Consider the following 15,507-nt stretch of genomic DNA (forward strand, 5'->3'; position numbering starts at 1 on the left):
GCAGCGTGATGACGTCACGTCCTCGTCAGCTGGTCACCCAGCTGCGCTCATTGTGTCAGGTGAGACGCCTCGGTCCGGTCCGGTCCGGCTTCACCCCTGAACAGTCACATCTGGATCAACTCTGTGGAGCAGGTTTGGGCGTTTGGTCTGGAGCGGTTCTGAGAAGAGGAGAGTCCGGTTCGGAGCGCGGGGGGACAGCGCTTCGGCTTCGGCTTCGGTTCACGGTGAGACTCCTTCCCTGCCCCGTCCCTTCCTTCACAGCCTCCTTATCCCGCTGCTGTGAGCTGGACAGGTGGTTCTGATCTGGACCTGTTCCTGTAGATCCTCTGACTGTGACACCAGGACCTCACCTGTACTCACCTGTACTGACCGACCTGCGACAGGATCAACATAAACAATCTGAGAACTGATTTTAATTGTTAATGTTTCAGTTAATTAAATATACAGGATTAAAATGTGCAGTCATCGATGGTATATCAATTTAAATAGGTTTTTAAAAATCCACGTTTTTATTGTTTATAATCTAAAACTTTGTCTCTGTGCTTCACTGGATTCAGGTTGATGGACACAAATGACTGTTTTATCATCAGGGTTTCATGGGATTTGACAGGAATGAGGAGTTGGGAATAATGTTTCCACCATGCTGTTAAATTTAATTTGGATATTTATTCACAGGAAGATGTTTGTAGACACTGTAATCGCCTTCTTTCTATTTACTTATCACTAAGTGATAAGATTAAATTCTTTTAGTAATGCTAGAGCAAATATTGATGTATTTAAGCAGCGCAGCTGAACACTCCTTATAATAATCAAACTGACACATGAGGAAATATTTAATTCTCCAGAGGAACCAATATTTGGACCTTTAGACTTTGAACAACTCATCCTGAATTCAGCCACTTCGTTGTCTTTGTTGTGAAGTCTGCAGGTCCTGATCAGTCAGCTGTGTGCAGGTAGAGAATCAGACAGACGTCATCAGTCATTGAGCCGACAGCGATGAACATGAACTTTTGTTTTCATGCAGTCATTAAACAGTCAGTCGTTCCTGTACTGAGTCTCTACCTGTGTCTGAGTCACACAGGTAGAGAATCAGACTGTTTTTTTTTTTTATTTATGAGGAGCAGTCCGACCAGTCAGACAGCTCAGAGGCTGAACACACCTTCAGTCCTCAACAGTCAACCGCCGGCACCTCGACAGCCTGTGGAGACTGTGTGTTTAGATTTGGACTATTTCTCAGCAGATTTTGTGAATTCATGTTCGTTCTGCGGCGACATGGAGAAGCACAAACGGGACGCTTCAACCAGCAGGTCAAACATTTTTGCATATTCAGTGGAAAAAGTTCAACTTTTACAACCTGGATCGGCACATCATGTTCCCCAGAGGAAGAACTCAGCTGACCCTAGTGGTGCTTCTTCACCATGAGGCTCACATCAGTGGTTTGAGCAACTGTTGGACGGATTTCCATGAAGTTACTGCGTTATTATATTTGCACGGTGAATTACTTGGTGAAAACCTGGCAGCATCGTCATCAGGTCCAAATTGGGAGTGGTAATTTGAAAATGTAGTAAAATATTAAACATTATTACTGCTTAGTGTCACAGATTCCAGCTGTGCAGCTGTTTCCAGCAGCTGGACTAATGTCACCTACAGTAAACAACACCCGTCACTCTGGGTCGGCTGGTTTCATGTCTACAGGTGATTTACTGTTGGAGGCTGCAGCAGTTCTCATACAGTGAAAACAGTCTGTCCAATGAAACCTGCGAGTTGTGCTGCACAGATTTGGATTTTGTCTGACTGTCACTGAAAAGTGACAGATACGGTAGATAAGTATGTGAACTTTTAGCAGTTTAATGATTTTCTGCATTAATTTGTCATAAAATCTGATCTGATCTTCATTGAAGTCAAGACAATAAGTGCTAGTTTTCCACTAGCACTATAACATTTTTATGTTTTTTTTCACAATAAAGACATTAAAGATCAGAATTATTTTATTATTATTATTTTAGACACATTATTTTTGTTAATACTGTTGACTTAGATGAAGATCAGATCACATTTTATGACAATGTGTTGATTCGAACTTTTCAGTGATGGTCAGCTGTCCTCTGTGTTTGCAGCTTGTTTGTTTCTTAGATTTTTCTTTGTGCACTCACTTCGTGTGAAGTTCATATGCACAGGTAGAAAGTTGTATTCTGTTAAATTACAAATATCAATGTGAAAATTGATTGTTCAGCCGTAATATTGGGTCATGAAATTAAATATTGGACATTAGAGTTTTGACCTGACGCACTCGAACGTAAAGTTCGTAGTTATGATGCTGTGGGACCATGACTGCATATTTGAATATTTAATCAATCCGTGCAATAGCAAAAGTATTTCAATAAAAATGAAAAGAAATCACCAAAGTCAGTGAGGTTCATCCTGTGGGGAACATGACAACATTTTGGACCTTTGTGGTGGACTGACCACAGTGTTTTCTTTGTCTCTGCAGCTCCATCATCGGTCATGTTCATATAGAGGCCGGAAACAAACCGTCCACCATGAGGAAGCGTCTGGACAAAATCCGTTTCCGAGGCCATAGACGGGACGAGTTTCTGGATCAACCTGAGTCGCCCAACACGTCCGATACAGAATGCTCCGAGGAGGTCCAGATGAAACCTCAAATCCCCGTCAGAGAGCCGGAGGAGCAGAGGGAGGTGGACGGAGAGCAGCAGAGTGATGCTCAGGTAGTAAAACACACCTGTCAGATCTGTGATGAAGAGCTTAAAAAGAAACATAAGTGTTGTTGTAAGTGCTGGTTTGACTGAGGCTGGATACTGGTTCATTACAACTGGACTAAAGTGCATGTTTATTACTGCAATAAGTGAAATGATACCAGGACTGAGGGGATTGATAGAGAGAGCCACCAAGACAAAACAGACGTGCTTTAAAAGCTGCAGTTCCTCCAGAGTTCTTGTTGCTGGGATGTTTCTCCCCTTCCTGCTCCCCAGCGGTCGTGTTTGCTCAGTCTGTTTCCTGTTGATCTTATCTGTTTGGTTAAAGACTGATCATCCTCCAGCTGCTGTCTCGGTTCAGCCCAGCCAATGTTTAGACTTTAAAACTCAGAGATAAAGTGTTGGGAGTGTCAGTCGGGGGAAGGAATACAGAAATGGTGCCAGATAAACAATCATAAAATGATCATGTGACCCAAAACTTCATGATTCCCTTTAACAACAAGCGTGTCCATGTGTCTGAGCTGTGTTGTCACCTTATTGTCCCTCCTGGAAACGTCTGCTGTCTGATTCCGATTTGGATTTAGGTTAAATAATGGAGGTAGATGTCAACATTTTATTTTATGTGCACCTAGATACGTTAAACACAGCAGGAGATGGCACTTCCCTCTCCCACAGGTGAAACACACGTGTTGTGTTAAGGTCGGCTGATCCAAGTCCTGTGTTGAGTTGATGCTGTGTGTTGGGTCATTAACCTGCTGGATGACGTAGCAGACAAAGTGTTTCAGTACCTCTGAATTCATCAGTAAGATCAGTGACCCTGTTCCAGAAGCACCAAGCCCTGAACCTACTACTACCTCTCTACTGGTTTGGATCAGATCCTTTCTTCTGCCACGTTTTGAATCCTGGTCTCATCAGCCCCTAAATCCTTAGGGTTCCGTCTTTCTTATTCTTCCTGCTGATGATAAGTTTGCAGTTTGTTGTGTTCTGGCCTCTGTGTTTGTGCTCATGAAGTCGTCTTCAGTGTGTAGTAAAAGTCTTTTAGCCCTGATCTTTGGAGGTTTAACAAAGGATCTATTCTTATTCTTATTGTTATTCTTCATTCAAATATTGATTGTTTTTGTCAAATATTTCACAATTAAAGTTAAAATAATTTTTTCTTTTAAACTTTTAAAAGTTTAAAAGAAAAGTAAATCTGATCTTTTTCCTCTGACCTGTAGTAGAATGCTGATGCAGTTAGTATGTATATTTATTTACTTCTTTAAAAGTAACGTCCACCTGTGACCTTAACCTGTGCATGTACCTGTCTGTCTGTCTGTCTGTCTGTCTGTATCTGTCTGTCTGTCTGTCTGTCTGTCTGTCTGTCTGTCTCTGTCTGTCTGTCTGTCTGTCTGTCTGTCTGTCTGTCTGTCTGTCTGTCTGTCTGTCTCTGTCTGTCTGTCTGTCTGTCTGTCTGTCTGTCTGTCTGTCTGTCTGTCTGTCTGTCTGTCTGTCTGTTTACCTCTCAGGCCGGTCTGGGATCGTTTTCGGCACCTCTACAAGACGACTCGAGAACAGACCTGAACGAGGTCAAAGGTCATCTAGAAATTGCTTTGTTGGAGAAACACTTCCTACGTGAGTTCAGAGAATTTATTCAATCATATCGGTCACATCCATCCTCCTGAGCCACCTCCTCACTTTCCTTTTTACCAAATAATCAGAGTACGAATACATTTGCTGCAAAAACAGTGTTTGCAGTTTAGCAGAAGAAGAACTAAACTAAACTCAAAGGACAGATTTATGATAAGATGCAGTTAAACCGACTTCTACATTCTGATCATTAGTGGAAACATATATATATATATATATATATATATATATATATATACAGGAAATATGAATTACCAGGATTATATTCAACAGTTCCACAGAAGGAACCGTGGTGCGGCGTGGTGGCAGATTTCAAGCTCTCAGCTTTACTTTAAAACAGCTCATCATGAGCAGCTGTGCCAGGTGACTGAGTTACCTGAGTGATCGTTTATTCTTTGTCACCACTGTTCCTAAAAATGTCACACGGACGCTGACAAACAGGAAGTAAGATGAGTAATAAACAAATTAGTCAAATCAGTTATGACTTCACTTTTCTTCCACCCTTTAATCCGCGCTCGCTGTGCACGTGTTGATTGACTGTTCGGTCAACATGGCTCAAACGCTGCACAGCACAATAGCATGCTGGGTAATCCGTCAATATCTGCCCGTCTGTTTTATGTAACACACACAGCTATTAATAACCGTGCAGACACCATCTGACACACGCTGTGGCACACGAGGACACTGTCTCGTATTATATAGTATTTATAAGAGTGAAATGTTATTAACCTAAATTAGCTGTTGTTTCTGTTAATTAAATAGATATAAAAACAGAAGAGAAGGCAGATGTTGGGACCCTACGCCTGCTCTGTCTCGCAGGAAGCAGCTATGGCTGAAACATCAGCTATATAAATAAATTAGGGTAGAAGAGCGTGTGACCACCTTCGTTATTCGTCATCTGTCACCATCAGAAGCACCTGGATTCACCAGACGGTGTTTACTCATTTCAGTGGTTCTTCACCAGGCAGCAGCATTATCTAACAATTATAAAACAGGTGATAGCATTTATTCTGCAGTGAAGCATTAGGACATTTAAAACGACTCTAATCTGATTAATAATCTGTGTCTCATGTGGTTTTTAATAGAAATAACTTGAACTGTTCTCACCGTTGTCATTGTCCGGGTGCTGAATGTTAGAATACCTGTTTTGTCACCGTCTGTGTGTTTCAGAGGAGGAGCTGAGGAAACTTAAAGAGGAGTCCAACGTGGACGCACTGAAGCAGGAGCTGGAGAAGGAGCGCTGCAGACGCATCGACCTGGAGCAGAAGGTCAACGACGCCCTGAAATCCAGGTAGTAAAACTTCATTTGAAACAGGCAGAGCAGCTCGTTTCTCTGGGTTTACTGTCTGGGCTCATTGTTTCTGTCCTCTGGAAACTTCAGACTTGAAGACTCACCTTCACGGACACCTAAAACCCCGCCCTCTCCTTCACCTGCAGGCAGCAGCACAGGTGAGCTGAACAAACATGCTCACCTTTAAGTAGAAGAACTGCAAAGTGCAAAGTGAGAGCAGCTGAGAGTTTTTCTGTAAACAAATAAACTCGGTCTGGTCACATTATCAGGTACACGTCCTGAACATCAACCAAACCTTCTCTCCATGTTGTTCTGCATCTTTTAAATGAGTAATTCATGGTCGTACCAGTCCAGTATTGTGTCTGAGCCTCATGTACCTGGAACTTTGCATCTCAAATTAGTGAAAGTTATATTCTTACTAAATAATTCTCTACATTTTCAGCTAATATATTCTGCTTCTGATTTGACATGTGTACTACATTACACATGAGCCTTGGCAGTTGTTGTCAGCAGGACTAACAAAATGTGAAAGGCTTGTTATTGCATGGCATGTTATTTATCACAAATCAGGCTACGGAGGGTATTAGATGTGTATAGAACAGAGCGACAGACTTAGGGTTGGTCGAGCGGTCGTCCGTGAACTGTCCGTGAGTCAGTGGTTCCATGACGGCCGGTGAGAGAAGGTTTTCAGAAAGTTTGCAATAATCTTTTCAGAGGCACAACATGGACGGTTTCCTCCGCTAGTTTGAAGTCACTATCAGTGGTGCAGTAACGGCTCATTCTCACTTCATGAGAGAAGTAGTGTGTTGTAGCGGTCGTCCCACTCATGAGATCAAATGTTAGACGGCACCTTTTACCTTGACAAACCTGCCACGTGCTCCATAGTTTGGGCAGAAACAGTTCAGTGTTGTTGCAGCAGTAGTGACTCATCCTGCTTCAGCATCATCGCACTGGAATTTGTGCTCTGAGCGTGTTGAACAGTTGATTCACCCGAGTCTGTCTTTTTTTTTAGGTTTTAGAAGGCACAGAGCTTAGTTTATAAACTTGTAGGAAGGGAGGTCAAATGTTAACATGTTGGTTTCCTCTCCTCAGACAAACAGGATGATTCTCTGTCCAACAACTTCCTGAAACGGCTTTATGAGCGTTTTGGCGTTCATATTGAAGACTTCCGCTTCCAACCGGAGGAGAACACAGTGGAGACGGAGGAGCCGCTAAGTGCCAGGAGGTGAGGCTTAATATAAAGTATAGTTGATACAACCTCAGGAATCAAAGGTGCACATGAAAACACTGTATGATTCTATGGTCTGGTTTGTGATCCACAGGTTGACAGAAAACATGAGACGGCTCAGTGAGTATCTCAACAAAGATTCTCAGTGTAAATTGATGCAACACACACACATACAGTAGACATTAGAGGGTGATAGCAGCTCATTAGCCAGATGTGGTGAATCCCCAGATGTTTTCTTTGTTCTCAGTCTGTTGTTGTTTCCAGAACGAGGATTCAGACCCGTGACCAACTTCATGAGGAACCTCTCTGCCTTATCCAGCTGGTACTCAGTGTACACGTCGGCCATCGCCTTCATCGTGAGTCCACACACACACACACACACACACACACACACACACTGATGTTCAGCAGCCAGCGATCTACTGAAGTCTGATTTGAATGAACTGTGATGAAAACACAGTATGTTTTTCTTTAGTGATCTGTGTGGATGTGACGACGCAGCGACACCAAAGAAAAGAATGAACAACTGAACTGAATTTACATCTTGTCATCAACTCACTTTATGTGTGTGTGTGTTTTATTTTTAGGTCTACATGTACGCAGCGTGGAGAGGCTGGGTCATCCCCATGTTCCTGTTCCTCGCCATCCTCCGCCTCTCCTTGAATTACCTTATAGCCAAGTCAGTTCCCCCACGATCGACCAAACACAGCTACAATCAAAACACATGAACAACAGACTCAACAGATTAAACCGACTTTTTTCCACATCTCCCAAATTTATGAAATTCAACAATAGATGGTGTCTCTGAACTAACGAGTTCACCTCCATCCAGGTTGTCATCGCACAGTTTTCTCTCCCAGCTCATTCTCTTAACCACATCTAGTTTTTTACATTCATTACACTTCAAGGCCTTTCACAGTCTTTTAATGGCATTTTGTTCTTTTAAGAGTGTTGGATCAGAAAATGTGGTGGGTGGCAGCAATGACCTGATATGATCGTGCCGAGCTGATGCATTATTTTATTCTATGGTTTTGTTTTAATATCATGAAACAGTGATAAAAGCTACAGAGAGGAAAAGCTAGAAGAGAGTGGACGCTTGCACATGCAGAGGTACCTACTGTACCTACCAGTCTAGTTTAAAATGACTCGTTGACACAGGAAAGAGAGTTGGTGTGAGATTTAAATTTTAATACTGACCCTAATCAGACTTTTTAGATCCAATAACAGTGATTTAAAAAAACACACACAACAACTTCACAGTAGAGAAGTTTCAGTGTGAATATGAGTCTCGACAGGAACGTCGTGATTTGAAATGTGAAATTCTCTGTATGTTTCCCAACGTGCTCTCAGAGGCTGGAGGATCCAGTGGAGCATCGTACCAGACATCTCCGAACCCCCGGTGAGAAATATCTCCTCTTCCAGGCACTTCACTTATCAAGTGGTTGTTTTTTCTATAGCTTACCTGGACAGGTGAACAGAAAGATAAACAGCTTCACCTGCTGAACAAGCTGCATCACTGCATGTACTGTAAAAGGGGTTTGATGAATGTTTCATATCTGATTTTAGTGGATGGTGCTGAGGTGACATCACCTGATTTACAGTTGTCAGTCCTCTGTTTTTCCAGGAACCTTCTAAAGAAGACCTGACTGTGTCAGAGAAGTTCCAGCTGGTTCTGGATGTGGCTCAGAGAGCTCAGGTGAGACATGACGGAGAGTCGGAGGCTCGAGAGGCTACGTCATGACCAGCACCTCCCTGATGATGATGTAGACCTGTGTTTAAATTTAAACAGCTTATTACTTTAAAAAGTGACATGAAGAACATTAAAGTGAGATGATAAAGACAGATGTTAAGAAACAGACACTAACTCTCTGGACAGACGGACATAGGATGAATTCACACTCTAACGTTCTAGAAGGAGAACAGCACATGACGTGTGTGCTTTTGTTTTGTCATCACAGAATCTGTTCGGCAAGATGGCCAACATCCTGGAGAAAATAAAGAAGTGAGTTTACCTGCACACACAGTCGGACAGCACAGATTATCCACATGTAGATAATAAAATATATATTTGTGTGTGAAGTCTGTTCATGTGGGTTCGACCCGAGTTGACGCAGAAGCTCTACGTTGGTCTGTGGGTGGCCTTCATCTCGTCCTGCCTGCTGCCGTACAAACTGCTGGGATTCATCATAGGTACGTTTTAGTAAAGTGACTGGATCAGAACTTCAACCATCATCTCACTGAGGATGAACGAACAGTGAGTGAGTTTCGTGCTGTGTCCTCCTCCGTCTCTCCTCCCTCAGGTGTGTATGCAGGTATAAAGTTCTTCATCATCGACTTCATCCTCAAGAGTTGTCCCAAACTGAGGCAGCGCTTCGACACCCCCTACATCATCTGGACCAACCTACCGACCGACCTGCAGCTGAAGGAGCGCAGCCACACCACAGTGAGCAGACGGGTTAGTCCACACTCCCACATACTGTACATCAGAATCTGCAGCACACAGACCACAGAGCTGGTCTGAGTCAGTCCATCTTCCGTCTCTCATTTCTCGTCATCTGTCTGCGTTTGACTTTGTACTTCACAAGAAAATATCAGAAAACACACAACAAGTACTGCACAAGACTGGAGTTACTGTAAAGTACAATTCTGTAGTTTAGTTTCACATCATGCGGTCGTTCTTAGACCTTTACAAAGAAACAGAAGAACTTCAGCGTCGCATCTTCAGCCACTGATTCAAAACTAAAACGTCTGAGTTCTGTGGAGGACACAAGTTGTACAAGCTGGACCTCTACCTACTGTCCTGTTAAGAACAGAAATCAAAACCAGTCCCGGTTGCTGGTCTCTGCTCTTTCGAGGTTCAGTTCTCTGAGCTGCTTTGTTTTTCTCTCTCAGCTGTCTGAGTGTGAACAGGTAGGATCCTGCTGTGTGTGTGTGTGTGTGTGTGTGTTTTATTTATATTTACACTCGAGATGAGCCAAAACATTATGACCATCCTGATATGCTATCATATGATGTTAAAACATGACCTCTGAAGGTGTCCAGGGTGGAACTGTTGCATGACACTGACGCTCTACAGACAGTTTCCTCATAGACCGTAGTGATAAGAGACCAGATTCCAGTTCAGATCCACCACTGCCCATTTCTCCTACAGTGCATTCAGCAGCATAACTATACAAACGTTCACCCACCACCTCGTTTGTCCACGACCTCGAAAACCATCGTAGTTATGAGCAATTCACTTCTCCTGTGTGTGGTGATAAGGTTTTGGCTCCTCAGTAGTTTTTACTGGAGGTAGAAATGTTGTCATCTGAGCTGTTGATCAGTCTCAGCTGCTGCTCTCAGATCAGTAGAGATACTGTAGTCTTGTGTTAGTTAAAACTTCTTCCTGCTCCTCTTTAGATTTAAGTGACCTCAGCATCTTTCCTCTAGTTCCTTATTTCCACATAATAATATATCAGCCAGTGTTAATTTTCTTCCCACAACCTGTGAATTTAGTAAACATGCTGCATAAGATTCCCTTAAAAAACAGCAACTAACATATGTACAGAGAAGAGAGAGTGTGAGATGAGCTAATATCAGATGATTAGTCACACTTTACACAGCAATTTGGAAGATTATTACATCTTTTCAGGCTGATTTTGGATTGTTTTGAGGACCTCCTTCAGATTTTCCTCCACGTTTTCTCATCTTTGTAGAAATAATGCAGTTTTTAAGCTGCAGGACTTTTTACCTCTACGACCACACTGAGGACGCATTTGGACAGGTGAGTTGTCGTGAGCTCTTCACCTATTGCTGATTGGTTAATGCGTCTGTCCACATGTTCAGGTTCAAGCCGTGGGGAGTCGGGGGAACCTCGGTGCTGCAGCTCCTCCGGGTCTGAACAGGGACGAGGATGGAGGACGATATTACAGCACCAAGAGAGGAGCTTTTCACGAGGTCTTCAATCTGTCGGAGAGTGAGCACCCTCTGGCAGGTGGGTGAGGAACTGCAGGAGGGAGGGACAAGCCTGATAAGATGCTCTTAACCATGAAATACAGTATATGCAGAATGAGTGAAGCATTGAAACCATGATCAATATTAATATTTCTGGTGCTTCTGATCTTGGCGGGGACACAAGCATGAAATAATCTGGGCATGAAATTATAAAATTATGTATGAGGGACTTGGTGTGTTGTGTTTTAATAACTGTGCTGTTGTTGCAGAGTGTGTGAACGGCTGGCGCTGCTGTCTCATCAACAGAGACAAGAAGACGCCGTCGGACTACATTCGCCACGGAGTCCTCTACGTCACCGAGAAGTAACTTTAATTCATAGATAATTTTACAGCTGAGGGAACAGATGATGTCTAAATTAATTTAGACTTTACATTTAAAAGATGAAAAGAACAGTGAATAGAGTGTTAACATGCACATAATGAATGTCTTAAGTTGAGTAGTTATTGGTTTGTGTATTGTCGTTAAAAGATTTAAATGTGAAAAGAAAAATTATATTTAATATTTGAAACAAACAGCAGACGGTCAAAAACTAGGTCTCAGGGCTCTTAATCTCCAAAACTAAGTAATGAGTACAGCAGCTTGTTAGAGCTTTTAACCAGTCAGAAGCTGCAATTATTACTGGTCTCTGGTATTTTACTGTATAAATGACTCTAACAAGCCTCTTTCAGCACTAATGATAATATAACATGAAGAAAAATGGTAAAAGCATAAAATTGTTGATTGTTGAAAATATTGATACTATGGAAAAAGCAACAACCCTGAAACCCTTAGACCAGACCTTGACAAGAGCTTAGTTAGAGCTCCATAACCGTTTACATCATGGTGTCCCTTCATCCTATTTAGAATGGACATGTTAGGTTTTTAATCACCAGCTCTCACTGACTGTGAACCTGTTTCTGTTGCTTGTTCCTCCATCTCCTCAGTTACCTGTGTTTTGAGAGCTCCAGCTCCAGGTCTGGATCCACCAAGAGGAACAAAGTCATCAAACTGACCGAAATCAAAGACATACAGAAGGTTTGCAGAGACACGTGTACATCAAACGTCGCTCTTCTTTTGAATCCATAATAATAAACAATAATCTCTAAATCTTTAAATATTTGCTCCTCCCTGTTCTTCACCACCTCTATATCCTGGATCCAGTATAAACTTTTATATTCTATTATCAGTGGATTTCATGTGTGGTTTTTCCGTCCTTCACAGTACAAAGTTTTGTCAGTGCTACCTGGATCTGGAATGGGTATCTCCATAGCAACACCAACCACCCAAAAGGTATGTGCTGGATGAAGGCAGTGATCTGACGTATGCATATGTGTATTGCATATTTACCTTTGTGGTATTGTTTTCAGCTGACAGTGTTCTCTCCTCTCTGTTCTGTTGCAGCCGATGGTGTTCGGTGCAATGATCCACAGGGACGAGGCCTTTGACGCCATCTACTCCCAGTACAGGAAAATGATGGTGATCGCTACAGCCGCCAGCCCAGAGACGTAGGAGCACCTTTTCATGGCTGCCTTCACACAAACACTAGAACTGTTTCACTTTCTAAAAACAGCTGCTCCTCATCCCGTCATCAATCTAATTAATTCAATGGCGTTACAGTAGTTAAATATCACAGGAGGTGATTCCCGCCAATCACTGATTTCATGTCTGATTCAACCAATTCAGCTCTACAGATCAATCTCGAGGGTTAATTCAAATCAAATCATTCAAAATGTACTACAGTCAGAATACTATCTGTACTACAGTAAGAATACTATCTGTACTACAGTCAGAATACTATCTGTACTACAGTCAGAATACTATCTGTACTACATAAGGTTAAGAGCTGTCACATATATACTCATCACTGCTGAAAACACTTTCATATTCTTATTCAGGTTCATTTCTGTGGTATTTACCATTTTTTGACCATAATTAAGCTGCTGTCACTGAAACGCTACACTTCCTGCGTGAAAGTTTCACATTAAAAGCCCCTCAGTGGTTCAGAAGCATGATCCTTGATGCTAAGGCTTTAAATGTGAAAATGCCTGCAGGCAAATTGCTAAGCAAAGTGCTGGTTTACAATCACAAAGTAAGATGAATTTTATCACTACTGTCACCTACAGCTCATCAGTCCTCCATGTCAGACTGCAGGCTGTCATTTCCGTTTACCTTATAGAAATTTATATTACACTTGAATGTTTACTACACATTGTCACAAGTCATTCTGTGGTTTCACCTTTATTAGTGTGATAATTTGCCACTTTTTCAGTTTTAAATATCACTGTAAACTGAATATTCAGTTTTAAAACTATAAAATTAAACTTTAGTACAATTAGTTATGCATGTGCACAGCACCGAGGATGCAGTACTACTACTACTACTACTACAACACCACAATAGCAATCAGGAATCTATCTAGCATTTAAAAATACCCGACATTGGAGAGTCCTGGTAGTAATTATGTTGTTTACTATTACAACTAATTAAATTTTTTTAATAATGAGGATAATCTTTTACTAAACCAGTGGCTCCTAAACTCAGCCTTGAAGGATCACGTCACTGCTGATTCAGTCACACAAGTTGGTCGATACCTATTCACATTGTCTCCCCCTACTCCACACTCTGAGATGGTATCTTCCAGTCTGATTGACTGAACACACCTGGTCCAGGTAACCAGCAGTAGGTCAGTGAGAGTTGGAAAACAGGCAGCGTAAGGGGCCTGAGGACTGGGTTTGGGAACTGCTGCTCGAGACGATGCCTTTAATTATTTTGTCCAATGAAAACTAGTTTACAATGATATAAAACAGAGAAAAACTGAATTCTCAGGTTATCGGTATAGAGTGATGTATATGTGGCTCTGGGTGAAAAGAAAAATACAAGTGATATTTGGGTGGAGCTTGTCTTTATATACTGTATTCTACACTGGAAGGTTTACTACACGATGTGCTGAATTCACTCTGTATTCAGAACATGGTAACACGTCACACCTACAGATTTCTACAGTATTAAAACTGATGCACGTTTAAATCTCATTAATTTACATTTATGTCTTCGAGAACTTTGAAAAACTAATTTATATTAGTTTGTATTTTACTGCTCAGCCTTACAGTTAACATTACAGTGTGTTTGTTTTAATGTGATGTTACCGACAATGTTTAACATGTAAATGACTAAATTATTCCCATCTTTAGCTTTTTGTTTGTCTCATGTAAAAGCTAAAAATACCGGTGTTTATCTAATATTTTATTCAGGATTGCTTTAGCTTTACTGTTCTTTCATAATCGATGACGTACACTGCGACCCTACACTGTCATCACCTAGCTCAAAGCTAAATGGCTATGTTAAGGCTATTTAAATTAAAACCACAAAATAACTTTTGCCATTATTTCCGTTATCTTTTTAGTTTAACTTTATTTCAAAGCTGAAAATTTTGCTGTTCTGAAATAAATAATTAGTGCTCTGCATTGTAAATGAGCTATTTGTATTAAACACCTATAATAATACTACTACTAAAATAATATAAACATCCATAAATATGCATGTTTGGTTCATTAGATGGCACAAACTATTCATTATTTTCTCCACTTTTGTCACACTTAATAATCAAATGACATTTCTTACATCCTGATCAACCTGCCAGTCAAAACACTGCTACAGTATGTCCTTTTTTAAAATGGTGCCTGTTTCTGCCGCCGGTCTCTAACTGTGGATTTTAGTTTTTTCTGTAGAGTAATGCAGTGAATTATCTGTCAGTTTAAAATCTGCCATCATCATTTTTTCTTTTTTTATTTCTCAAATTGACTCAGTTTTTTAGAGTTGCACATGAATGATTATTTTCATTATTGACTGATTTACAAATTAGTTTTTGAATTGGTTCATTTGGTCTACAAATCAGAAAATAGTGGAAAATCCCCACTAATGGCACGAAACATCTTGTTTTAGCTTCAGCTTAAAAAAAAGCCAAAGACACCAGATTAAATAAGGCTGAAAATCCCTACATTTGAGAACCTGAAATTCTTTGCTTGATTATCTGAATTATTAATTTTCTGTAAGCAGTTTACTTCTTAAGTTTGTAATATTATATCAGTCAAATCTTGTACTGCCAATTCTTTCACTAATATTTTAACTGTTTTAATTTTTCAGTATTGATGGAAGTCGTTAATGCCTTGTTGCCTTCAGACTTTTGCATTTCCTTACTTTCTTTGCTGTACCTTTTGGGCTACATTCACATTACAGGCCTTCATTATGAATTCTGTTCTTTTCTTTTTTTGTCAGATCTAGTTTTTTATTGTAAATGGTTTCAACATCACCACAAACTGCCAAGCTTCTTCAGATTTAACTGAATTTGTGCAAACATCAAATTCCGTAATTCCTACAAAAACTGCTCAGTTCTGTTCTTTCTGCTTTAATATGTTTTGTGAATATAGCCTCACTTTTCCTCAGTTTGTTTGACTTCTGAGGTTTTGTGTTATTTTCCTCGTTTACATCAACTCTTATTTTTAAACTGTATCATTGTACAAATAGGTGTACAGTTTTTAATGACAATATTTCTGGTAAATTGTGATGTACATTTTTAAGTAAAATCAAGTGTCAACATTGGAAAACCATCTTGTTTTTCTTATTTTCCGTGCACCGAAATATTCTGATGATTATTTAGATTAGTGTCACATTTCAG

The 15,507-nt window shown here is 40.8% G+C and overlaps 1 protein-coding gene across 3 annotated transcripts; it reads left to right on the forward strand.

Annotated features, from left to right (window-relative positions):
- The first annotated feature begins 38 nt into the window (after positions 1-38).
- LOC113166280 (GRAM domain-containing protein 4-like) lies at positions 39-15,429 on the forward strand. Of its 3 annotated transcripts, none has more exons than XM_026366339.1 (19): positions 39-224; positions 2,492-2,726; positions 4,196-4,325; positions 5,511-5,631; positions 5,722-5,789; positions 6,724-6,856; positions 6,954-6,979; positions 7,124-7,215; positions 7,447-7,538; positions 8,210-8,258; positions 8,484-8,555; positions 8,818-8,861; positions 8,940-9,049; positions 9,160-9,314; positions 10,685-10,832; positions 11,062-11,155; positions 11,777-11,867; positions 12,054-12,122; positions 12,234-15,429. In XM_026366339.1, the coding sequence occupies exons 2-19, from the start codon at positions 2,541-2,543 to the stop codon at positions 12,339-12,341; spliced, it is 1,788 nt and encodes a 595-aa protein (XP_026222124.1). In that variant the 5' UTR covers positions 39-224; positions 2,492-2,540; the 3' UTR covers positions 12,342-15,429. The 3 variants fall into 3 exon arrangements, with proteins under 3 accessions (XP_026222124.1, XP_026222122.1, XP_026222123.1); XM_026366337.1 differs by lacking the exon at positions 39-224 and adding an exon at positions 1,134-1,307; XM_026366338.1 differs by lacking the exon at positions 39-224 and adding an exon at positions 1,136-1,307 and having other exon boundaries at positions 4,220-4,325.
- The last annotated feature ends 78 nt before the right edge of the window (positions 15,430-15,507 follow it).

The sequence above is a fragment of the Anabas testudineus genome, chromosome 6, assembly GCF_900324465.2.
Source record: "Anabas testudineus chromosome 6, fAnaTes1.2, whole genome shotgun sequence".
Classification (NCBI taxonomy): Eukaryota; Metazoa; Chordata; class Actinopteri; order Anabantiformes; family Anabantidae; genus Anabas; species Anabas testudineus.